Genomic DNA, 26,148 nt, shown 5'->3' with positions numbered 1-26,148 from the left:
GGAATTTGGGGAACCCCAGACAGAATTCTCCTCCTACAAGATTTTGCTACAAGGCACCCAGAACTGCGGACAGCTTCGCCCCTGGGAATCATGGGTAGCTTGGCTTCTTCACCCTGGGACCTCGGGTGGGACAGCCTCTTCACCCAGGGACCATAGGCGGCTTGGCTTCTTCACCCCAGAGCCGTGGACGGGGCGGCCTCTTTGCCCTGGGACCACAGGTGGCTTTGCCACTTCGCCCCGGAACCGTAGGCAGGGTGGCCTCTTTGCCCCGGGATCGCAGGCAGTTGGGCCTGGCTTCAACTGCAGCCACAGGCACCCGGGCCTGGCTTTGTCATCCGCTCTAATTAACATATTACCCTTTTATTAATATAGATAGACTAGAGGTCCAGTGCACGAAATTCATGCAAGGGGCTCAGCCCTTGCAGCTTCGGCCTGCCCTCGGAGCCCCAGCTGCTTCATCCAGAATGTCGTTCAGCTATTCAGTCTAGCTCTTTATTATGTAAGATTAGTTTAAAAATCTTAAAGTTAACTTTAGGGTTTGATATTAACAACCTAAGCTAATATATAAAGCATTATAAAACTTGTGTTATTATAAGAATTAATCCCTTTTAATAAAGATACTATCTATATAAAATTTAATGAAACACATAATCTTATAAATTTACTAGTGGCCTGGTGCATGAAATTTGTGTATGGGGATGGGGGAATGCAGGTGTTCCTCAGCCCGGCCTGCACCCTTTCCAATCTAGGACCCCTCAAAGGATGTCCTACTGCCAGTTTACAGGGATTGGGCTTAAATCAGCAGTTGGACATCCCTCTCGCAATTCAGGACTGCTGGCTCCTAACCACTCACCTGCCTGCCTGATTGCCCCTAACCATTCTGCCTGCCGGCCTGCTCTCCCCAAATACCCCCCCCCCACCAGCCTCATCATCTCCAACTACCCCCTGTACCACTGTACTCGCCCTCAACTACCTCCCCTGCCAGCCTGCTCACCCCCAACTGCCCCCCTGCTGGCCTGCTTGCCCTCACCTTTCCTCCCCACTGGACTGCTTGACCCTAACTGCCCTTCTGCTGGCCTGCTCACTACAAACTACCCCCTCTGCTATCCTGATCACCTCCAACTGACCCCCCACTGATGGCCTGCTTGCCCCAACTGGCCTCCCTGCTGGTCTGCTTACCCCCAATGGCCCCGCCCCCACCAGCCTGATCACCCACAACTGCTGTACCATCCTGGTCTGATCACCAACAACTGCCCTCGCCTATTGGCCTCTAACCACCTCTACGTCAGCCCTACCACCTGGCTTTGTTCAGAAGAACATCCGGAAGGTCTCCTGGAAGGTCTCCCAGTCTAATTAGCATATTACCCTTTTATTAATATAGATAGAGGCCTGGTGCATGGGTGGGGGCCAGCTGGTTTTCCCTGAAGGGTGTCCCTCATCAGGGTGGGGGTACCACTGGAGTGCCTGGCCAGCCTGGGTGAGGGGTTGATGGCTGTTTGCAGGCTGGCCACAGCCCCTTCAGTGTGGGGGGTCCCACTTGTGGGTGAGGGACTGATGGCTGTTTGCAGGCTGGCCACGGCCCTGGGCGACCCAAGCTCTCAGCCCTTCCTTTTTTGCTTTTTTTTTTTCAACACCTCCTTGAGCAAACACCAGAGCCAGCTGGAAGCAGGTATCTGGGATTTATTTTTCTTTTATAGTTAAAATTTTGTAGCTTTGAGCAGAGGCCAGTGCCAGCCACGGCAGGCAGGAAGCTTGGCTTCCTCCATCACCGGGGGCAATCCAAGTCTCCTGCTCGCTCCAGCTCCTTAGCCACTGCCATCTTGGTTGGGTTAATTTGCATACTCACTTCTGTTTGGCTAGTGGGTGTGGCTTGTGGGCATAGCAGGGGTATGGTCAATTTGTATGTTTCTCTTTTATTAGATAGGATATTTTGAAAAAGATTGATGAAACTAGTGTAGAAATTTTAAGAAATTTGCTCTGACTGGGTGGCTCAGTTGCTTGGAACATTGTCCCAAACACCAAAAGGTTACAGGTTCAATGCCCAGGGTATATATCTAGGTTGCGGGTCTCAGTCCCCTGTGGGGGGGCAACCAATTGATGTTTCTATTTCACATGGATGTTCCCCCTCCCTTCCTCTCTCTCTGAAATAATATATATATGTATATATATATATATCTCCTCTAGTGAGGATTTTAAGAAAAGAAATTTAAGTTAATTAGCCATTTCCTGAGAAGAAAGTTAAAGTTTACACAGTTATATCTTTCTATTATCATTTTCAGATGGTGATAAAATCTGGACAAAGAACTGCTTGTGTAGTGTTTTTGTTTTAGTTCTTTTCTTTTTTTGTTAATTCTCACCAAGGATATTTTTCAAATTAATTTTTAGAGAGAGTGGAAGGGTGGGGGAGGGAGAGAGAGAGAAGACATCAGTGTGAGAGAAACACATCAATTGATTGCCTCCTGCACAAAGCCCCATGTAGTAGGAATTGAACTTGTGGTGGATCAATGCTCTGAACCACTGAGCAGCAAAGGCGACAAATAGCTCTTTTTAAATGAGTGTAGGTTGTCCAAAGAGCCATCCTATACAAGGAAGAGGTAATATGCAAATTGACCATCATTCCAACACACAAGATGGCTGCCCCATGTGGTCAAAGATGGCTAGCAGGGGATGGCAATTGTAGCTGATCAGGCCAGCAGGGGAGGGCATTTGGAAGGGACAAGGTCTGCAAGGGAGGGCAGTTGGGTGTGATCAGGACTGCAAGGGAGGGCAGTTAGGGGAGACTGGGCCAGCAGGGAAAAGCAGTTCAGGGTGACCAGTCCAGCTGGGGAGTACAGTTAGGGGCAACTAGGCCAGCAGGGGAGGGCAATTAGGGGCAATTGTGCCAGAAGGGGAGCAGTTACACATCAATCAGTCTGGCAGGGGAGTGGTTAGGGGATGATCAGGCTGGCAGGCAGAAGCAGTTAGGGGCAATCAGTCAGGCAGGCAGGCGAGCAGTTGGGAGCCAGCAGTCCTGGATTGTGAGAGGGGTCCCAGATTGGAGAGGGTGAAGGCTTTGCTGAGGAACACACACACCCTTTCCCATGCACGAATTTCATGCATCAGGGCTCTAGTTGGAAATAAAATTTTTATGTGAACTTGTTTTTACAATTATATACCAATGTGAAAACTTTTGTTTGCTTAAGAACTTTTTTTTTTCTTGTTCTAGTGACCAAGGTCATTAATTAAATTCAGAGCTAGTCTGTTTTTCCTTGAATGTATAGCTTTTGGCAATACCATTTTTTTTCCCCTTAAAGAGACAACAGTACATTTAAATCATAAGAAATAAATGTTACAAATTTGTGGGTTTTATTTAGTTAACCTCATAATAGTGATTTTTATAAGCCAATTGGAACAAGAACTTGTTCTAGTTTGCTGTATTTTATCCTGATTGATTAATACTCTCTATAAATAGACAAGATATACCAATTTGTTTGCTCAAAAAATACTTTATATTCATAAAATGGAAGTCTTTACCTTCTATGTAATTTAGAGGACCTAACGATAAAGCAGCATAATTTAAGGTAAAAGGAGGTGCTAGTCTATTTAAAAAGTTGACCATATTTTCAAGGATTTTTTTCTTTATTTTAACATTTAAAAAAGACACATGGCACGATAATAACTACTTAAAGGAAAGATAAGATTTTTTTCTACTTTATGGCCTTTGTTTGGTCCTTACTCACCAAGGTTGCAGGTTTGATCCCTGGTCAAGGCACATGCAGGAAGCAACCAATGAATGCACAAATAAGTGGAACAACAAATGTATCTCTCTCTCTCTCTCTCTCTCTCTCTCTCTCTCTCTCTTTCTCTCTTTCCCTTTTTCTCTCAAATCAATAAATTAAAATAATTTTAAGATTTTTTTTCCTATTTCTAAATGTATGATACTGTGATACTTGAGGCACTAAAGCAGAGCTAGTTTTTCTTTTATAGCTTTATCTTGGCTTATTTTTATTATTTAAATCCCTCTGGAGATATATTTATATTGATTTTAGAGAGAAGGAAAATATGGGCCAGGGGGGTGTGGTGGCGGGGAGAGAAACAGCTGTAACTATTGGTTGCCAAACCTTCAACCTAGGTCGTTGGTGTGTTGCACTGCTAGGCCTGAGAGTAGACTGGGTTCAGCGGCCAGAAATATAACGCCATGTCCATCGAAATCGAGTCCTCAGATGTGATCCGTCTTATCATGCAGTACCTGAAGGAGAACAGTTTACACTGGGCATTAGCCACCTTACAGGAAGAGACTACTGTGTCTCTGAATACCGTGGGCAGCATTGAGAGTTTTGTGGCTGACATTAATAGTGGCCACTGGGACACTGTTTTACAGGCTATACAGTCTCTGAAATTGCCAGACAAAACCCTCATTGACCTCTATGAACAGGTTGTTCTGGAATTGATAGAACTCCGTAAATTGGGGGCTGCCAGGTCTCTGCTGAGACAGACTGACCCTATGATCATGTTAAAACAAACACAGCCAGAGCGGTATATTCATCTGGAGAACCTCTTGGCCAGGTCTTATTTTGATCCTCGAGAGGCATACCCAGATGGAAGTAGCAAAAGAGAAGAGAAGAGCAGCGATTGCTCAGGCCTTAGCTAGGGAAGTCAGTGTGGTGCCTCCATCTCGTCTCATGGCATTGCTGGGGCAGGCACTGAAGTGGCAGCAGCATCAGGGTTTGCTTCCTCCTGGCATGACCATAGATTTGTTCCGAGGCAAAGCACCTGTCAAAGATGTGGAAGAAGAAAAGTTTCCTACACAGCTGAGCAGGCATATTAAGTTTGATCAGAAATCACATGTGGAGTGTGCTCGATTTTCTCCAGATGGTCAGTATTTGGTCACTGGGTCTATTGATGGATTCATTGAAGTATGGAACTTCACAACTGGAAAAATCAGGAAGGATCTTAAGTACCAGGCCCAGGATAACTTTATGATGATGGATGATGCAGTTCTCTACATGTGTTTCAGCAGAGATACAGAAATGTTAGCAACTGGGGCTCAAGATGGAAAAATCAAGGTATGGAAAATTCAGAGTGGACAGTGTTTAAGGAGATTTGAAAGGGCACACAGTAAAGGCATCACCTGTCTAAGCTTTTCTAAGGATAGCAGTCAAATCCTTAGTGCCTCTTTTGAGCAGGCAATTAGAATTCATGGTTTAAAATCGGGGAAGACCCTGAAGGAATTTCGTGGCCATTCTTTGTTAATGAAGCAAAGTTTACACAAGATGGACATTATATTATTAGTGCATCCTTTGATGGCACTGTAAAGATATGGAATATGAAGACCACAGAATGTTCAAATACCTTTAAATCCCTGGGCAGCACTGCAGGGACAGACATCACTGTCAACAGTGTGATCCTGCTTCCTAAAAACCAAGAGCACTTGTGGTGTGCAACAGATCAGACACGGTGGTCATCATGAACATGCAGGGGCAGATTGTCAGAAGCTTCAGCTCTGGTAAGAGAGAAGGTGGTGACTTTGTTTGCTGCGCCCTCTCTCCCCGCGGTGAATGGATTTACTGTGTGGGAGAGGACTTCGTGCTCTACAGTTTTAGCACAGTCACTGGAGAGCACTCTGACAGTCCATGAGAAGGATGTGATTGGGATAGCACATCATCCTCATCAGAACCTGATAGCTACCTACAGTGAAGATGGGCTCCTAAAACTCTGGAAACCCTAATTAGTCGTGTTTTTTTTAAACTAGCTTGAGTGCATGTACTTAAATGAAGATATATTCATATATTGCTTTTTTTTTTTTTTTTTTCCCCCAGTTTCTCTAACTTGTCTGAATTAGGCACAAGAATAATTTTGTGAAAGTTCATGTTTAAGTTAGCAGTTACCCTTTACTACACACTTTTAAGGTATTCATTTGTCTTTCTAATTGGGGCGATCACTTAATGTTTTCAATAATCTTTTATCTGGAGAATGAAATAATTGATAGTTCTTAAAAAGTTATAATTCTTTGATTATTGCAATGCTTATTAAAATGTGCCTCCTTGCATGTAACTTGTAAATAGGGAACTATCCCATATTCAGTAGCTAGTCCTTTTTTTTTTTTCTTTTTTTTTCGATGGTATACCTTTCTGGGAAAAAATAAAACCAAAAACCCTCAACCTAGGTATGTGCTCTGACCAGGAATTGAATCTGCAACCTTTTTGTGTATGGAACAATGCTTCAATCAACTTAGCCACCCAGCCAGGGCTATGTTGGCTTATTTTAACAGAATGAGGTTATGTTTATTGGAAGGTGTATGTAATTTAATTTTTAACGTCATGGTCTAAAGTAGGGGTGTCGAACTCAATCAGAGAAGGGGCCAAAATCTAAAATCCAGCCTAAATCACGGGCCGAATGGTTTACTGAACAGTCATAAACTGACAATGTCATAAACTGACAGCGGAGTGCAGTGATGACAGCGCGGTTCGGGCCACATTGCAAGGCCTGGCGGGCTGGATTTGGCCCGCGCGCCTTGTGTTTGACACATGTGGTCTAAAGTGTTTAGCAATCAAGCAGATTCCTTAGTAGACAAATCTTCTGTCACTGAAGTGTTCTAAGACAAATGTGGTTAAAACAACTTTCATGAATCCTGAGGATTCCAACATGGTGGCCATCAGGATCCGAGTGAGGGTGAGTGAATGAGTGTGTGTGTGCATGTGCGTGTATGTGTGTGAGGGTCAGTCCCATTGCATGTAGGAATCTGGGAGCAGGCAACATGGGCTCTCCTGGCCCGGGAGCAGCTGCTACTACCACAACTACTCCAAGGGTCATGCTTAGGCTTGGAAACCTTACCACCTTGATTTACAAGGTCCTCCTTGGGAGGAGGCTGCAGGGAGTGGTAGTAGCTAGGCACCCAACATGGCCACCACCCAGACTCATGGAGGCCCAGGCCCGAACCCACGAATGAGTGCACCCTGCCCAAACCCCCTTTACCTGCAGCAAACATCAGCAGGACTCCATGCAACCACTGACCCAGCAGAATTCTTACCCCTGCTGTGGACTTACCTAACGCCACCACTATTATGCTGCCACCACCGCTATCTTCCTACCGCTACCCTAGAGCCCAACCATTCGACCTAAAGCCAGGGCCCTGGGAGGCAGGAACTGCGCTGAAGGCCAGGTAGGTCAATGGATATAGCCTCCCCTGGCCTTCAGCGCAGTTCCTGGACCTACTAGAAATGAGGAGACTGAAGAGCTGCAGATCTGTGGGTGAGATGGGAGCACATGGGACTGAGAGATGTGGCCCGAGGGCGCTGGCTGTGGAAACTGAAGAGTGGATGCAGCAGTGGAAGCCTGGGGCTAAAGTTCCTGGTTAGAGTAGTGCTAGCTAGCACCCTACCATCATGCAGCCTGGGAAGCTCCTCCTTATCAGTGGGAAGGGCAATGCAGTGGAGCTCAGGGCCAGCCTCCAGTGGAGGGCTATGAAGGGCACACCCAACACTGCATCTAAGGGACCCTTTATTTCTTAGAGTAACTAGTGCCGGTGATCACAGGGTGGCTAGACAGTAGGACCAGGAACGAGAATCAGCCTGCCCACCTGGAGCACAATGGATGTGCTCACTTTCCCTCCTGCAAAACAGCTGCTTCTCACCTGTATTGCAGTGACCTGAGGCAAGAGGGAACAAAACTGGAAATCTGTGTCCCTACAGGTGGCAGCTAGAAGGGGCCCGCAAGTGAGGCACAGCTGAGCATTGGAAGGAGAGGAACAGCCTGGTGCCCCATCCTACAAGTTACTGGCACCACCCTCAACACAAGTCTAATCAAACCATCCCGGCCAAGACCAGGATACCCCCATAGAGCCCAGGTCCATGGGAGGAAGGAGAACAGCTCAGAACAGGGACAGCTCAGAATAGGGACAACCTTCTGGATGAAGCCGGGGCTGTGAGGGAAGCCTGGGTCCCAGGTGCCTGCCAGTGATTTAAGGGAAGCCCAGGTGCCAGAGAGAAGCTGGTGCTGGCAGCCAGGATAAGGAAGGCCTACTCTTGCATGAATTTCGTGTATTGGGCCTCTAGTATGGAATAAAAAAGACTCCAAATTCCACAGCAATCATGAGAAAGAAGAAAAAAGTTGGAGGTATCACAATACCAGATGTTAAGCTATATTACAAAGCTACTGTTATCAAAACTGTGTGGTATTGGCACAAGAACGGACATACAGACCAATGGAACAAAACAGAGAACCCAGAGATCAACCCAAGCCATTATGCTCAGTTAGTAGATGAATGTATAAAATAGCTGTGGGACCAAAAAAGCTGTGGGACGTTTACACAATGGAATACTGTGCAGCTATAAAATGTGGGATTTCTTACCCTTTGGGACAGCATTGAGAGATCTGGAAACTATTAGGCTAAATGAAATATGCCTATCAGAGAAAGACAAAGATCACATGATCTCACTTATTTGTGGAATCTAATGAACAATATGTATTGATCAACAGAATAATACCTGAAGTATGGAGGCATGGAACAGACTGACATACCTCAATGTGGAGGTTGAGGGGACGAGGAGAGATAAACCAGAGATCTTATATACTTTTGTAGGTGGTGGACATGAACAATAGGGTAGTGAAAAAAGACCAGGGTGTGTGGGTAGGGGCTAGGCAGCAAGAAATAATGGGGGAAATGGGTGTGTGTGTGGGGGGGGGGGGGGGGGTTGGAGATAACTGTAATACTATCAACAATAAAAAATATATATATTAGAAAAACAAAAACAGAAAATTCCACCAATTTCATCCCAGGACTTATTTTTAATCCTTTCATCCCTTATACCCATAGTCAGCAAACTGCGGCTCTCGAGCCACATGCGGCTCTTTGGCCCCTTGAGTGTGGCTCTTCCACAAAATACCATGGCCTGGGCAAGTCTATTTTGAAAAAGTGGCATTAGAAGAAGTTTAAAAAATTTGGCTCTCAAAAGAAATTTCAATCATTGTACTGTTGATATTTGACTCTGTTGCTGAGTTTGCCGACCACTGCCCTATACCAGTGTTTTTCAACCTTTTTTGGGCAAAGGCACACTTGTTTCATGAAAAAAATCACGAGGCACACCACCATTAGAAAATGTTAAAAAATTTAACTCTGTGCCTATATTGACTATATATAAAGTAATTCTCTTGAATAGGAATCAAATAAACACAAAGAAAGTATTTTATAATTACTTTATTATGAAATATTAAGTAAACAAAATAGTGAAAAATTATAAAATTCTTGTCTTGTCTGCACCTACGGCACACCAGGCAAAGTGTGCCGCGGAACAGCGGTTGAAAAACGCTGCCCTATACTATCAACTGCACATAATCTCCAGAAAGTAGTATGCTAAGGTGAACCAACATGATGGGCGTAACTATCCATAGGCCTTGTTTTCCAAAGAAAAGTATTGTTTAGAGTAGCAAAATTATAAACCAATGTAGGCATGGTTTAAAGCTGTTTGAAAGTAACTCAGTGAGTTATTTTCAAACAGCTTTAAATGGAAATGGAAATGTAGTGTTCAAGTCACATTCTGCTTTAAAAGATTGTGATAAATACATATGAATTAAAAGGAAAAAAAATATTGACCAGCTAAAAAAATAAAATCATAATTAAGCACTACTGGTTTCTTCAGGTTCATCAAGGAACCATCATTGTTGAATATATTGGTTTTAAATATATTTCTTCAATATCTTTGAGATTCTTTCTTTGAAGACTTTGAAGTTCAATATCCCTTCTTGACTGTGTCTGGACTTAATTACAAATAAAGTAAAATCAATGGGTTATGGCTCAAGGAACTAGGTTATATAAAGGCACTTGCCTTCTGTCTTGTTTGCTCTTTCTTGGATAACTTGCCTTGGAGGAAGCTAGTTGTTATGTCACGAGCAACCTTCTGGAAAGGCCTACATGGCAAGGAACTGAAGCTTCCTGCCTGTCGCCACCTGAGTGAACTTAAGTCATCCTACAGTTGACAGCAGCCTAGACAAATCTTGATTGTAGCCTCAGACATACCTGCACCATCCAGTAAGACACTTTCAAATTTATGTTCCCCAGAAGAATAATGTTTGTTGTCTTAAGCTATTATATTTTGGGATAATTTATTACACAGCAATAAGTAACCAATAGCTTGAAATTGTGATTCCCAGGAATTTGGAGAGGCATCCTGTTGTATTTTTTTCAGTGTCCACGTCCTCTACAACAATGACACTGAATTTTCTTAGTTTTTAAAAGGCTGGACTTGCTTAAGGTTTGGGAAACTATTGTTTTGTTTGGCTTAGGGAAACTATCATTTTTCTGAGTTTGTCTAATTAATAATTAAGTTTCTTTACTATCTTTGGCTTTAGAATTCTAAAGTAATGTTAATTTTTAGTTACTTATTTAGAGAAATTTATGAAAGTTGCCTTTTGAATGTTAAGGATTTTATTCCCTTTCATCTTTGGTATAGGAATTTTGATTTTTATAGGTGTTCACAGGTATTGGGCCCAAAATAAGTAAACATGAAAAAAATCTTAACTTTTAGATGGAGGAAGTAGTCTCTGGTTATTAGAGTAAAAGAGTTGAGATCAGTACATTTAAAAACAGAACACACCTATAAGGAAACAACATCCAGATTCCCTGTCAGCTGCTACCAGACCAGAATACTGTCATCCAGAAGAAATCACCAAATAGACTATAAAATCAAAACCCATTTCCACCACACTGCCATCTGTGTGGAAACTATTGTCCATGTGCTCAGTCGAAATCAGAGCCAGAAATAGGCTTTGCCCAGAATCAGATTTATTGTGTAAGAGCCATATTGTTCAGGCAGTTATATGAAGAAAAGGTCCCAAGTCTCAGAAAAGGTATTCTTTCAGGCCATGTGTTTGATTCTCATGTTAGGACCCAGAATATATTAATTAAACCTTCAGAAATAAATATCAATCAAGGAGTCAAAAACATTTTATCTTGCAATTTGTTTTCTTTCATATAAGTGAGTCAAATAGTAATCTAAATCAAGGAAAAACTAGAAATGAAAAAGGAGAAAAAAATTGCAGACTGGACATAGTCTTATTTGCACATTTTATGGGTAAACTGGTTAGCTGATAACTAGAGTTTAATTGGAGTATTCTGCCCTTGTGTAGGAAGCCTAAGGATAGCAAAGAAAACATTTTACTTGTTTAAGAAATACTTTTTAGCTGTATAATATATGTGGTAATCCTTCTAAGGTCTTCCAATCTCCTATCAGCACTTTTTTTTTTTTAATAAGTTTTTATTGTTCATATTATTACAAATGTTCCTTTTTCCCCCCCCACCATTGCTCTCCTCCACCAGGTTCCCACCCCACCCTCTGCCCTTTCCCCAGTCCCCATTGTCCTCATCCATAGGTGCACAGTTTATGTTCAGTCTCTTCCCACGCCCCCCTCTCCCCTTTTCCCCCAAAATCACCAGTTCACTCCCCTTCCATACCTCTGATTCTATTATATTCAACAGTTACTATTGTTCATCAGATTTTTTTTTTTTAATTTCCTTGGTTTTTAGATTCACTTGTTGATAGTTACGTATTTGTTGTTCATAATTTTTATCTTTGTTTACTTTTTCTTCTGAAAGAACCCCCTTCAGCATTTCATATAATTCTGGTTTGGTGGTGATGAACTCCTTTAGCTTTTTTTTATTAGTGAAGCTCTTTATCTGACCTTCGATTCTGAGTGATAGCTTTGCTGGATAGATTATCTTTGGCTATAGGTTCTTACTATTCATCACCTTGAATATTTCTTGCCATTCCCTTCTGGCCTGCATGGTTTCTGTTGAGAAGTCAGCTGACAGTCGTATAGGTGCTCCTTTATAGGTAACTACCTTCTTTGCTCTTGCTTCTTTTAATATTCTCTCTTTGTGTTTTGCTCTTGGAATTTTAATTATGAGGTGTCTTGGTGTGGTCCTCTTTGGATTCCTTTTGTTTGGAGTTCTGTGCGCTTCCTGGACTTGTAAATCTAATTCTTTCACCAGGTGGGGGAAGTTTTCTGTCACTATTTCTTTCAGTATGTTTTTGATATCTTGCTCTCTCTCATCTTCTGGGACCCCCATAATTCTGATGTTGGTTTGCTTGAAGTTGTCCCAGAGGTTTCTTACATTATTTTCAATTTTCTGGATTCTCTTGCCTTCTAGCTTCTGTGGAGGAGTGTCTTCTGGCTCTTTATGTTCCAAATCTTTGACTTGATTCTTGCGATCTTCCCTTCTGTTTTTAGGACTCTGTAAAATATGTTTTATTTCAGACAATGTATTCTTTATTTCTTGTTGATCCCTTATCATTTCTTGTTGATCCTTTATCATTTCTTGTTGACTCCTTATTAATTCTAGTTGATCTCTTTTCATATCCTCATAGGTCTTATCCATCTTTTCTAGGAAATTCTTGAAAAACCTTATAAGCGTAGATTTGAACTCTATATCCAGACGCTTTTTGTCCTCCATTTCTTTCGTTTGTGATCTATTTTGTTGTTGCATTTCGCAGTTACAGATGGGACGGGGTTTCAGGGTGGACCCTGCAGCTTTGGCTTCCGTCAGCCCCGCCCTATGCGGGTCCTTCAGTGCTCGCTGCCCGCGCCTCTGAGAGAAAGGTGCCCTTGATTTTTGCCTGCTGCCAAACAGTCTGTGCTCTCCCCCAATGAGCCTGGTATTGGGGTTCAGTTCAGTTGGAAGTGGAGTTGGAGGTGGTGTTCAGAGCAGTCTGGAGCCCCAGTCTCCTTCCAGCCAGGGCAATCCCACTGCACAGCCAACCGTCCCTTCTCTGCGCGCAGTGTGCGCGCCTCCGGGACCTCCTTTCGCCGTTTCCCGGAGTCCCGCCTTACAGCCTGGCTCCCTATGGCTGAGCCTGGGTCCCTGGGGTTCAGAGCAGTCGGGGGCCCAGCACAGTCAGAGTTTTATCTCCTTTCCGCTAGGGAACGCCCGCCAGGCACTCCGCCTCCCCCTCCTCTCTGGCTCCGTCCTCTCCGTGCTCCGCATCTCCGTACCTTGGGCTTTTCCAGCTCCTCCGAGCCTCCTTCTGGTTTTCTCCTTGCTTCTCGCTGTAGAATTTCCAGTCAGTCAACCTTCCTGTAGTTCTGGGCAATGTCTGTTTTATATTTTAGTTGTATTTTATTGAAATTGTTGTGTGCGGCTGCGGCTAGGTGTTCACCTGGGCGCAGCCATCTTGGATCGTCCTCCTATCAGCACTTTTATCTTGAGTCAAGTATGTGCCATTTTCCTCACTGAAATTTCTTCTTCATTAATATTTTTTTAAAATCTAAATCAGCCAAATAAATATTCCATAATAGGAGAATGGCATATCTTAAATGACAGCCTTTAAAAATAGTTTGTGGCCGAAGCCGGCTTGGCTCAGTGGTAGAGCATCGGTCTGCAGACTGAAGGGTCCCAGGTTCGATTCCGGTCAAGGGCATGTACATTGGTTGCGGACACATCTCCGGTGGGGGGTGTGCAAGAGGCAGCTGGTCGATGTTTCTAGCTCTCTATCCCTCTCCCTTCCTCTCTTTAAACAATCAATCAATCAATAATATATATATCAATATATGTGTGTGTGTGTGTGTGTGTGTGTATGTATGTGTATATATATATATATATATGTATATATATATATATATATATATATATATATATTAAAAGATTATAATAGTGGAAAGTTGTGACAAAGAAAATGAGCTTCAGTAGGGAACTGAGTACAAACATAATGTGGAACACTAAGCAACCATTATAAAGAATAAGCAGATATGTATGGATTAACATAAAAGGGTAGCTACAATATGCTGAGTACTTTCTAGGTGCCAGAGTGTTATTTGATTTATTTTTATTTATCAATAGGATTCTATTGAAGGGGTGCCAAAGAAGAATTTCATTTTATATCTTACTAGGGGTCCAGTGCATGAATTCATGCACCTTGAAAGGAACTGTGGGCCGTGAGCCTGCAGTGGGCACAGGGGCGGGTCTCAGCCCATCCTCTGCACCCCCGCCTGGCCCCTCCTGCTGCAGCCCTGGTTGCCTGTCTGCCGGCACACCTGCTCCCACTGGCACTCCCATGTGCTCATGGTGCCAGCCCCACTCACACCCTCTGATTGCGTAGTGCCAGCAGCAAGTGCAAGCTGCAAGCGGGGCCATCCCCGACAGCAGATGCAAGAGGCAGCTGCCAGCCCCAGTCGCCCCTCATGGGCAGAGGGAGGTGGAGAAGCCCTGAGGGGCAATTGGGCCAGCAGCCACTACTTGCACCCACTGACAGCACCAAGGATTGGAGCTGATGCCAGGCACCAGAAGCAGATGTGAGCAGGGCTGGCGCCAGCAGTAGGTACAAACAGCAGACGGGACCACAACACATGAGAGCAAAGAATTTTCAGTAACCACTAGAGGCTCATCCCAATGACAGTAACGAGCCCTTCGCCTTGGTCTGGCGCTACCTCTCACCTGCTCCACCATCCTGCTGCTGCCGAAACCCGCTCACACCCCCTGGTGGTTGGCACACATCATAGTGACTGGTTGTTCGCCTGTTCTTCTGTTTGGTCTATTTGCTTATTAGGGTTTTGTGTGTGTGTGTGTGTGTGTGTGTGTGTGTGTGTGTGTGTGTGTGTATACATATATATATTTAGCAATAAGCAGTTACTACTTTTGTAATTAAACTTTATAGAACTTATGAGAGGTTTTAAAACAACATGGGAAATACTTTTGTTATAATGTTAAGTGTTATAATGTTAAGTTAAATGGTATAAAAATTTTATATATTTATTATCACAACTGTGTTTTCTTAAAGTGCATAAAAAGTGATTTCAGCACTGGCTGGTTGTGGTTCAGTTGGTTGGAGCATGGCCCTATTCACCAGAAGATGGTGGTTGGATTCCCAGTCAGGCCACATACCCAGGTGTCTGTTTGATCCCCAGTTAAGGCTTGTGTGTGAGGTGACCAATCAATATTTCTCTCCCACTCTTACTTCCTTTCTTTCTCCTCCCTGCCCCCTCTTCTCTTCTCTCTCTAAAGTAAAAATAAAAATATTTTTAAAGTGATTTGAAAAAACACACGAAGATGTTCCAGAAAGAGACTTTCGGTAATTGGAATCACTGTTTTTAATTGTTTAAAGTGTTACATATAGTAGTACATATACCTCCTTTTTTTCCCTATTGACATTCCCCCAGTTTCTCTTACCCCCTATCATATGCCCTCATCCCAACCTGCCAGTGACTTGTGTCCATTGGTTGTGCTTAGATGCATGCATACAAGTCCATCAGTTGATCTCTTTACCCCCCTTCCCAAAATTGCCCAGCCTTCCTGCTGTAATTTGACAGTCTGTTTGGTGCTTTACTGCTTCTGTATCTATCTTTTTGTTCATCAGGTTATGTTTTTTATTTTCCATAAATGAGTGAGATCATGTGCTATTTTTCTTTTATTTCTCTATTCTATTCCATTGGTCTATGTGCCTGTTCTTGTGCCAATACCATGCTGTTTTAAGAACAGTGGTTTTGTAATACAGCTTGAAATCTGGTATTAAGATCCAAACTACTTTGTTCTTTCTCAGGATTGCTGTGGCTATTCTGGGTCTTTTTTTATTCCAGATGAATTTTTGAAGCGGTATTTCTAGGTCTGTGAAATATGGGGAGTGCATTGAATCTATAGATTGCTTTGGGTAGTATGGTCACTTTAAGGATGTTGATTCTACCAATCCATGAACATGGTATGTTCTTTCATCTGTTTTGTCTTCCTCTATCTCTTTTTTTCAGTGTAGTGTAGTTTTCCACGTGTAGGTCTTTTACCTCATTAGTTAAGTTTATTCCTAGGTATCTTAATTTTTTTGGTGCGATGGTAAATGGGATTGCTTTTTTAGTCTCTCTTTCTATAAATTCACTATTGGTGTATAGTAATGCTACAGATTTCTTGGCGCTAATTTTGTATCCTCCCACATTGCCAAATTCATTTGTTAAGTCTAATAGTTTTTTTATGGAGTCTTCAGGGTTTTTTTTTTTTTTTATGTATAATATCATGTCATCTTTTCCAATTTGGATGCCTTTTTATTTCTTCTTGTCTAATTGCAATGGCTAATACTTCCAGTACTGTGTCAAACAGGAGTGATGAGAGTGGGCATCCCTGTCTTGTTCCTGTTCTTAGGGGAAATGGTTTTAGTTTTTGCCCATTGAGTATGATGTTGTCTGTGGGTTTGTTATATATGGCTATATTGAGGTATGATCCTTTTATTTCTACCTTGCTGAGAGTTTTTATAAAAAATGGGTGTTAGATTTTGTCTAATACTTTTCCTGCATCAATTGATATGACTATGTTATTTTTTATCTCTCAGTTTATGTGATGTATCACCTTTATTGACTTGTGGATATTGTACCATCCTTGCATCCCTGTGATAAATCCAACTTGGTATTGGTGGATAATCTTTCTGATGTATTGCTGGATCCGATTTGCTGGAATTTTGTTGAGGATTTTGGCATCTATGTTCATGAGGGATATTGGCCTGTAATTCTCTTTCATTGTGTTGTCTACATCTGGTTTTGGTATTAGGGTGATGCTGGTTTCATAGAATGAGCTTGCAAGTGTTCTTTCCTCTTGAATTTTTTGGAATAGTCTGAGGAGGATAGATTTCACTTCTTCTTTGAATGTTAGGTAAAACTCCTTGAATATTTGGTAACAGTTCTCTTCTGGCCTCCAGGTTTTGTTTGCTGGAAGCTTTTTGATGACTGCTTCAATTTCTTTCATAGTTATTGGCCTATTGATCTGTTTAGATTCTTCCTGATTGAGTTTTGGAAGGTTGTTTTTTATAGGAATATGTCCATTTCCTCCAGGCTGTTAAGTTTGTTGGAATAGAGTTGTTCATAGTATTTTTTATAATCCTTTGTATTTTGGTGCAGTCTGTAGTTATTTCTCCTCTTTCATTTCTGATTTTGTTTATTTGGGTCCTCTCTCTTTGCTTCTTGGTGAGCCTGGCTAGAGGTTCATCAATCTTGTTTATCTTTTCATAGAACCAAAAATCAAAATCCTTTCTTGATTTTGTTTATCTTTTGTTTTGTTTTTGTTTGTTTTTTGTCTCTATGTCATTTATCTCCACTCTGATATTTATTATTTCCTTCCTTCTGCTTACACTGGGCTTTTCTTGTTGCTCTCTTTCTAACACTTTGAGTTGTAGGGTTAGGTAGTTTATTACCATTGTTTCTTGTTTTTTGCAGTACGCTTATAGAGCTAAGAACTTCCATCTCAAAACTGCTTTCTCTGTGTTCCATAGATTTTGGATTTTTGTGTTTTCATTGTCCTTTGTTGTCATGATGCTTTTTATTTCTTCTTTGATCTCTCTGGTAGTCCAGTCATTTTTTAATAGCATGCTGTTTAGTCTTCATGTGTTTGATTTCTTCGGATTGTTTTTATTGTAGTTGATTTCCAGTTTTATCCACTGTGATCTGAGATGATGCTTGATATGATTTATATCTTTTTGAATTTGAAAAGACTTTGCCTGTGACCCAATATATGGTCTATCCTTAAAAATGGCCCATGTGCACTTGAGAAGAATGTATATTCTGTGGCTTTGCCGTGAAATGTTCTGAAAAATGTCAATTCCATCTGGTCTAGTGAGTCATTTAGGGTTGATGTTTCTTTGATGATTTTTTAATAAAGGATTTGTATAATGGTGATATTGGGGTATTAAAGTTCCCTAATATAATTGTCTTGCTGTCAATTTCTCCCTTGATATCCTCCTGGAGTTTTTTTTTTCTTTTATGTATTTGGGTGCTCCTGTATTGGATGAGTATATGTTTACCTGAGTTATTTCTTCTTGTTGGATTGCTTCCTTTAGTATTATGAAGTGGCTTCCTTATTTCTTGTTATGTCCTTCACTTTGAGATCTAATTTGTCAGATATAAGTTTGCTATCCCAGCTTTTTTTTCATTTTCATTCACCTGGAAAAACTTTTTCCATCCCTTCACCCTCAGTCTATGTGCGTCTTTTTTTCTGAGGTGAGTTTGCTTTAGACAGCAGATATATGGGTCATGTTTTCTTATCCAGTCAGTTACCCTATGCCTTTTGATTGGGGCATTTAATCCAGTTACATTTAAAGTTATTGATAGGTACTTGATTGTTGCCATTTTTATTCTCTACCCCTCTGTTCCATCTTTACTTCATATTTCTTCTTCTTTTTTTTTTTTTTTTTTTTTTTGCTTAGAACAATACAAATTTATTTCTCAGACGGAAGGTTGGAAAATCTAAGATCACGGTGCTGGCAAATTCTGTGTCTGGTGATGACCATTCCCTGGTGCATACACAGCAGGCTTCTTGTGGTGTCCTCATGTGGCCAGAGGGACAAGAGAGATCTTTTGAGTCCATTTTATAAGGGTACTCATCCCATTCATGAGACTTCCGCCCTATGATCTCATCACCTCCCAAAGGACTCACCTCAACATATTAATTTGGGAGTGACACAAAAATCCAGTCGATAGTACATATGAGTATGACCCAGGAAGGATTTTTTTTTTAATTTTAAATAAATCTTTATTGTTCATATTATTACAAATGTTCCTCTTTTTTCCCTCCATTGCTCCCCTCCACCAGGTTCCCACCCCACCTTCTACCCTTTCCCCACCCCCCACTGTCCTCATCCATAGGTGCGCAGTTTATGTTCAGTCTCTTCCCACACCCCCCACTCCCCACTTGATTCGCTTGAGGTTGTCCCAGAGGTTAGTTATACTATCTTCAACTTTCTAGATTCTCTTGTCTTCTTGCTTCTGTGGAGGAGTGTCCTCTGGCTCTTTGTGTTCCAAATCTTTGACTTGATTCTTACAATCTTCCAGTCTGTTTTTAGGACTCTGTATAATAATTTTTATTTCAGACAATGTATTCTTTATTTCTAGTTGATCCCTTTTCATATCCTCATAGGTCTCATTTATTTTATTGGCCTTTTCTAGGAAATTCTTGAAAAACCTTATAAGTGTGGTTTTGAACTCTATAACCAGTCGCTTTTTGGCCTGCATTTCTTTCGTTTGTGATTTGTTTCCTTGTCTCGGCATTTTCACTGCTTCCCTGAGTTGGTAGGGTGGCTTTGTGTGTAAAGGTGTCCTATATGATTCAGTGGGTAAGCCTCCCAGTTACCTGAGGTGGACACTCTTGGTGCACCCCTTTGTGGACTGTGTGTACAGCCTTTTGTAGTTAAATCTTAATTGTTGTTGGTATCACTGGGAGGAACTTACCTCCAGCCCAATTGGCTGTGATGATCAGCTGTGTCTATTCAAAAGCCTCTGTGCTCAGCTTAGATGGGACAGAATTTCAGGGTGGAGCTTACAGCCTTGGCTTCCAGTCAGCCCCGCCCTATGAGGTTCCTGAATCTCAGTGTTCATCAGTGTCCTTAGGTACTCGCTGCAAGCACCTCTGAGAGAAAGGTGCCCTTGAGTTTCCCCAACTACCAGACAGTTTAGTCTCTCCCCCAATGAGTCCAGAACTGGGGTTCAGTGCAGTTGGAAGTGGGGTTCAGTGAAGTCTGGAGCTTTTGTCTTCTTCCCGCTAGGGCAATACTAGGGCAATCCAGTGGCACAGTCAACAGTCCGTCCTCTACACACAATGTGCATGACTCGGGCTCTGCCCTTCGCCGCTCCCCTGAGTATCCGCCTTACAGCTTAGAATCCTTCTGTATGAGCCTGGGTCCCCAGGGTCTCGCCCAGAACTGGGGTTCAGTGTAGTCGGAAATGGGGCTCAGCACAATCCGGAGCTTTTATCTCCTTCCCGCTAGGGAACGCCAACCAGGCACTCGGCTGCTCATCCTCTCCGGCTCCATCCTCTCTCTACATGTGCACTGTGTCTCCGTACCTTAGGTTTTTACAGCTCCTCTGATTTTCCTTCTAGTTTTCTCTTTCCTTCTAGTTGTAGAATTTCCAGTCAGTCAACTTTCCTGTAGTTCTGGATAATGTCCACTTATATTTTAGTTTATTTTTTGAAATTGTTGTGTGAGGCTGAAGCTAGGCGTTTACCTATGCCGCCATCTTGATTTCTCTCCTATTGTGTGTTGTTCATAATTTTTATCTTTATTTTCTTCCTCTTCCTAAAGAACCCCCTTCAGCCAAAACCAGTTTGGCTCAGTGGATAGAGCATTGGTCTGCAGACTGAAAGGTCCCCTTTTGATTCCGGTGAAGAGCATATACATTGGTTGCAGACATATCCCTGGTAAGGGCTGTGCAGGAGGCAGCTGGACGATGTTTCTCTCTCATCAATGTTTCTAGCTCTCCGTCCCTCTCCTTTCCTCTCTGTGGAAAATCAATAAAATATATTTTTTAAAAAAAAGAAAGAAAGAAAGAAAGAAAGAAAGAAAGAAAGAAAGAAAGAAAGAAAGAAAGAACCCCCTTCAGCAATTCATATAATTCTGATTTGGCAGTGATTAATTCCTTTAGCTTTTTTTATTTGTGAAGCTCTTTATCTGGCCTTCGATTCTGAGTGATAGCTTTGCTGGGTAGAGTATTTCTGGCTGTAGGTTCTTGCTATTCATCACCTTGAATATTTCTTGCCATTCCCGTCTGGCCTGCATGGTTTCTGTTGAGAAATCAGCTGACAATCGTATGGGTGCTCCTTTATAGGTAACTACCTGCTTTTTTCTTGCTGCTTTTAATATTCTCTCTTCGTCTTTTGCTCTTGGAATTTTCATTATGATGTGTCTTGGTGTGGTCCTCTTTGGGTTCCTTTTGTTTGGGGTTTTGTGTGCTTCCTGGACTTGTAAGTCTATTTCCTTCACCAAGTGGGGGAAGTTCTCTTTCACTATTTCTTTCAATATGTTTTCAGTATCTTGCTCTCTCTCATCTTCTGAGACCCCCATAATTCTGATGTTGGTTCACTTGGAGTTGTACCAGAGGTTTCTTACATTATCTTCAACTTTCTGGATTCTCTTGTCTTCTTGCTTCTGTGGAGGAGTGTCCTCTGGCTCTTTGTGTTCCAAACCTTTGTCTTGATTCTTGTGATCTTCCAGTCTGTTTTTAGGACTCTGTATAATATTTTTATTTCAGACAATGTCTTTTTTATTTCTGATTGATCCCTTTTTTGTTTCTAGTTGATCCCTTTTCATATCCTCAGAGGTCTCATTTATTTTATTGGCCTTTTCTAGGAAATTCTTGAAAAACCTTATAAGCGTGGTTTTGAACTCTATATCCAGTCACTTGTTGTCCTCCATTTCTTTTGTTTGTGATCTGTTTCTTTGTCTCGGCATTTTCTCAGCTTCCCTGAGTTGGTAGAGTGACTTTGTGTGTTAAGGTGTCCTACATGGTTCAGTGGGTCGGCCTCCCAGTTACCTGAGGTGGACACTCTTGGTGCACCCCTTTGTGGAGTGTGTGTACAGCCTTGTTGTAGTTAAGTCTTGATTGTTGTTAGTATCACTGGGAGGAACTGACCTCCAGGCCAATTGGCTATGAGGATCAGCTGTGTCTATGCCAGGGGACAGCCTTATTCGACTAGACTTGGAAAATTGCAAAAGCCTCTGTGTTCAGCTTGGATTAGGTAGTTTCAGGGTGGAGCCTACAGCCTTGGCTTCCCTCAGCCCCGCCCTATGAGGTTTCTGAGTCTCAATGTTCCTCATTGTCCTTTGGTTCTTGCTGCAAGCACCTCTGAGAGAAAGGTGCCCTCGAGTTTTGCCTACTACCAGACAGTCTAGTCTCTCCCCAATGAGCCTGGAACTGGGTTTCAGTGCAGTTGGAAGTGGGGTTAGAAGTCGGGTTCAGTGAAGTCCGGAGCTTTTGTCTCGTTCCTGCTAGGGCAATCCAGCGGCACAGTCAACAGTCTGTCCTCTGCGCGCAATGTGTGCACCTTTGGGGCTCTGCCTTTCACCGCTCCCCTGAGTTTCACCTTATAGCCTAGAATCCCTATGTATGAGCCTGGGTCCCCAGGGTCTCGCCCAGAACTGGGGTTCAGTGCAGTCAGAACTGGGGTTCAGCACAGTCCGGAGTTTTTATCTCTTTTCCGCTAGGGAATGCCAGCCAGGCACTCAGCTGCCCCATCTCTTCGGCTCCATCCTCTCCCCATGCACACACTGTGTCTCCGTACCTTAGGCTTCTATAGCTCCTCTGATAATCCTTCTGGTTTTCTCTTTCCTTCGCTGTTTCCCCGAAAATAAAACATCCTCCGAAAATAAGACCTACTTATAGGTTTCCTTCTGAGTGAAATATAAGGCATCCTCCCGAAAATAAGGCCCCCCAGGCTCTTTCTTAGAATGAAAATTAATTTACCATAAACTGGTCGCTAGATCCGCCCCGACTGGCGTCTAGCAACCAGTGACATTATGCGGAGTCCTGACGTCACTGCTGTGTGGAGGTGGAGCGGAGGTCGAAGTGAGCAGTGAGTGGGGCGGGAGAGAGGAGGAGACTTTCGCAGATGTGTGTAGAAGAACAGGAGGATTAGAGCAGACAGGACGTGGTGAAGGTGTTGAGTGCTGGTCTGTCTCTGGTAACACTACCTGATGCTTGCGGCCGCCCTCATGATGACTGAAGGTTCTCAGTCAGTGGCAGACCCTGCTCCAGCCCAGATCCAGGCCCCAGCAAGCCCAGTGACAGTCCCCAGGCAGGCCCCAGGCACTAAATATCTGATAAAGGGGTAAAGGGGATGTCTGGTGAAGGTCTTCAGTGGCACAAGGGTAGGGGTAGGGGGAATCACTTAAATGACACAGAAGGATAAGAGGGGGCAATCAAAATGACACAGGAGGATCAAAAGGGGTTACTAAAATGGTAATCCCCCCTCTGATTCTCCTGTGCCATATTGATTCCCCCCTCTGATGCTCTCTGTGTCATTTTAAGTGATCCCCCTCCCTCCACCTTAATACCCCAATTCCTTTTTTTACCCCTAGAAATGAGCGCAAAAAGAAAAAGCTACTCCGTGGAGTACAAGAAAGGAATCATGGAAGACTCTTGGGGCCAAAATCTTACTGCTTTCTGCAAAGAGAAGATGTTGAGTATCCGATTGGTCCGAAAATGGCGAGCAGAGTATGGTAACCTCATTGAACAAGTGGACAAGGGAAATGCTATAAAGCGTAAGTGTGGATCAGGTCGGCAACCATTATTTTCTGAGCTGGAAGACTTGATCTGTGAATGGGTTGTTGACAGGAGAGCAGAGGCTTTGGTTGTGTATAAGGCTCAGATTCAAGAATTTGCCCTTGCAATGGCACCACAGTTTGACATAGCCCCCGAAGACTTCAAAGCATCACAACACTGGCTGGATAATTTCCTTCAGCGAAGTGAACTATCTTTAAGAAGATCTATAACATTGTTTATGTTGGAAGATACTCAAGTTATTAAGCGAGCACTTGCATTCATGTCTTTTATTGATGATGTTGACTTCTCTAAATACAATTTTTCCAACATGATTGCTATGGATCAAACTGCAGTGTTTATGGGCCAATCATCTCAAACAACAATTGAACAGCAGGGTGCCTCCTTAGTGTACATTCCCTCCACTGCTTACGAAAGCGCATGTGTTTCCTGTATTTTGGCAGTTCATCTGGATGGCACTAAAATCCCACCTTTAGTCATTTCTAAGGGCAAGAAGGAAAAGATTAAACATGTTTTGGGCGTTTTTATTTTTGAAACTGAAAAAGCCTGGGCAACACAAGCAATTATAAGGAAATGGGTTGATTTAATGCTGCCGCTTGTTATGCAAGGGAACCAAAGGGGTCTACTAGTCTGGGATGCAGCCAGCACTCACCACGCTAAAGACATGAAGACATTTCTTCACAAAAGAAAAATGGATCAGATAATGATTCCTACAGGAATGATGGCATATCTCCACACTCTCGATATTGCAATAAACAAGCCATTCAAAGACAATTTGTGCATGGAAATTAATGACTAAATTGAAAATAGAATGGAGAGAAATCAGCGTGGAAACTTTGTGAAACCTAAACTGCAAGAAGTTGTGACTTGGGTGAAGAATTCATGGGAGAAAATCACTGACAGTTGCATTGCAAATGCACTGCGAGCAGGCTACCTTGACAAGAAGTACTCATTTAAAGACAGTGCTACTGCTAAACATGAGATTTGGTCCACTGATTCTGAAAGAAATGGAGTGACAAGAAATTCACCAGGAAATTCAGGAATTGGATTGTTATGATGATGTTCCAGAAGATGATGACATGATTGTCATTGAATAAATGAGTAAATTCTTGATACTGTAGGATTCACAGTTTGTCTGGTTTGTGTTGACAACTACCATACTACCATACCGTATACAGGTAATAAATTTCCTTTATTTTCATTTAACAACAAATGTGTACCATATTCTTCTTCATGGAAAAATAAGACATCCCCTGAAAATGAGACCTAGCGCATCTTTGGGAGCAAAAATTAATATAAGACACTGTCATATTTTCGGGGAAACAGGGTAGTTGTAGAATTTCCAGTCAGTCAACTTTCCTGTAGTTCTGGATAATGTCCATTTTGTATTTTAGTTGTATTTTTTAAAATTGTTGTGTGAGGCTGCAGTTAGGCATTTACCTATGACACCATCCTTGTTTCCTCTCCTATTTCTTCTTTTTACAGCAGACCCTTTAGCATTTCTTGCATTGCTGGTTTGGTGGTGAGAAATTCCCTTACTTCTTTTTTGTTTGTGAAGCTCCTGATTTCCCCCTCAATTTTGATTGGTATCCTTGCTGGGTGCAGTATTCTTAGATTCAGACCCTTCCTTTTTGACTTTGTATGAAATTCCATTTCCTTCTGGCCTGATGTGTTTCTGTTGAGAAATCAGTCGGTAGTCTGATTGATGGGGGTTCCTTTGCAGGTAATTTTCTGTCTCTCTCTGGCCACTTTTAAGATTCTTACTTTGTTATTGGTGCTTGCCAATTTAATTATGATGTGCCTTGGCGTCAGTCTTTTGGGGTTCATTTTACTGGGCTTATTGGATTTGTGTGGTTTTTTTTTTTTCCCCCCCTATATCAGGGAAGTTTTCTGTCATTATTTCTTCAAACAGGTTTTCTATTTCTTGCTCAGTCTCCTCTCCTTCTGGCTCCCCTATTATGCGGATGTTGTTTTGTTTTTTGTTGTCCTAAAGTTCCCTTAGGCTCTCCTCCTGCTTTAATTATTATTTTTTTAATGCTGCTCTACTTGGGTATTTTCCCTCACCTTGTCTTCTAGCTCACTGATTCTGTCCTCTGCTTCTTCTAATCTACTGTTGATTCTTTCTATTGAATTATTTATAGCAGCGATGTTATTTTTCACATCTTTTTGGTTCTTCATTTTTCTCTTGGTTCTTACACAAATTGTTGAATTTGTCTTGCATTCTTTTCATCCACCTTGACCATTTCTCTGAATTCTTTTTCTGACAGGTTTCTTGCCTCCATTTCATTTACTTCTTTGGTGATGCCTGCTTTTCTTTCATATGCGGGCTGTTTCTTTGTCTCCCCATGTTCTCTCTTCTTTGGGTGCCTCGTTATGTAGTTCTCTCTCTCCTGCGTTGATTTAAAGGCACAAAATACAACGCATGAGGCACTGAACACAAATGTATTCAAGATACCAATAACCCCAAATAAAGGTGACTACCAGAGAAACACAAATTAGAGGATTAGAAAGAAAGAAGAAGAGAAAGAAAGAGGAGTGCAAAAATGAAATTGGGAAAAGGAAAAAAAAAAGTAAGAGAGAAACGAAAGAGGATAAGAAAGAAGAGGGGGGGAAAAACTATGTGTGTGTATATGAAGAATACTCCAATATCACAACCACTAATCCCAGCAAATGCCAGCAAGAAATACCTAGAAATGAATGCAAACTACAAACAACAACTAATATCAAGAGAGGCAAGGGAAAGCAGAAGCAAAAAACAAAAACAAAAAAAGGAAAAAAAAGTGAAACAATCTCACAAACAAGCATTAAAAATAAACATATAAGGAACAATCAAGCAAACCACAACAAAGGGACTGAGAAAAAAATTTGGATAGTGAAGAAAGAGAGAATTTGTGTATGTACTTGGATCTGGGGATTGGAAATTAGATATATATAAGTAGAATGAAATTTTAATGGGTTAAAAAGAAGGAATAGGGAAAATATAAAGCAGGACTAGGGTAAGAGAAACAGTACAACTAAAGAGAAAAGCAAGGAAGAAAGTGTTGGCATAAAGGTAAAGTTGAGATAGAGTAAAATGATGCTAAAGGAAAGATGGAAATAGAATGTTGAACACTGATCCCAAGGTAAAATAAAAGAAAATAAAATGACACTTAAAGAAAA

The 26,148-nt window shown here is 42.1% G+C and overlaps 2 protein-coding genes across 7 annotated transcripts in view; both read left to right on the top strand.

Annotated features, from left to right (window-relative positions):
- The window catches only part of TOGARAM1 (TOG array regulator of axonemal microtubules 1), a 146,110-nt gene that overhangs the window by 14,266 nt on the left and 105,696 nt on the right, over window positions 1–26,148 (top strand). The gene's annotated exons all lie outside the window — the stretch shown is intronic.
- On the top strand, window positions 4,138–7,083 carry LOC311623258 (WD40 repeat-containing protein SMU1-like). The gene is given in 6 exon segments (XM_084885256.1): window positions 4,138–4,588; window positions 4,590–5,220; window positions 5,223–5,408; window positions 5,411–5,597; window positions 5,599–6,309; window positions 6,520–7,083. Coding segments are annotated over 5 exon segments (1,524 nt in total). The 5' UTR covers window positions 4,138–4,177; the 3' UTR covers window positions 5,708–6,309; window positions 6,520–7,083.

This window comes from Pipistrellus hanaki, assembly GCF_964339955.1.
Source record: "Pipistrellus hanaki genome assembly, chromosome: 1".
Taxonomy (NCBI): Eukaryota; Metazoa; Chordata; class Mammalia; order Chiroptera; family Vespertilionidae; genus Pipistrellus; species Pipistrellus hanaki.
Note: the sequence above shows the minus strand (reverse complement) of the source record. Positions and strands in the feature narration are given on the sequence as shown.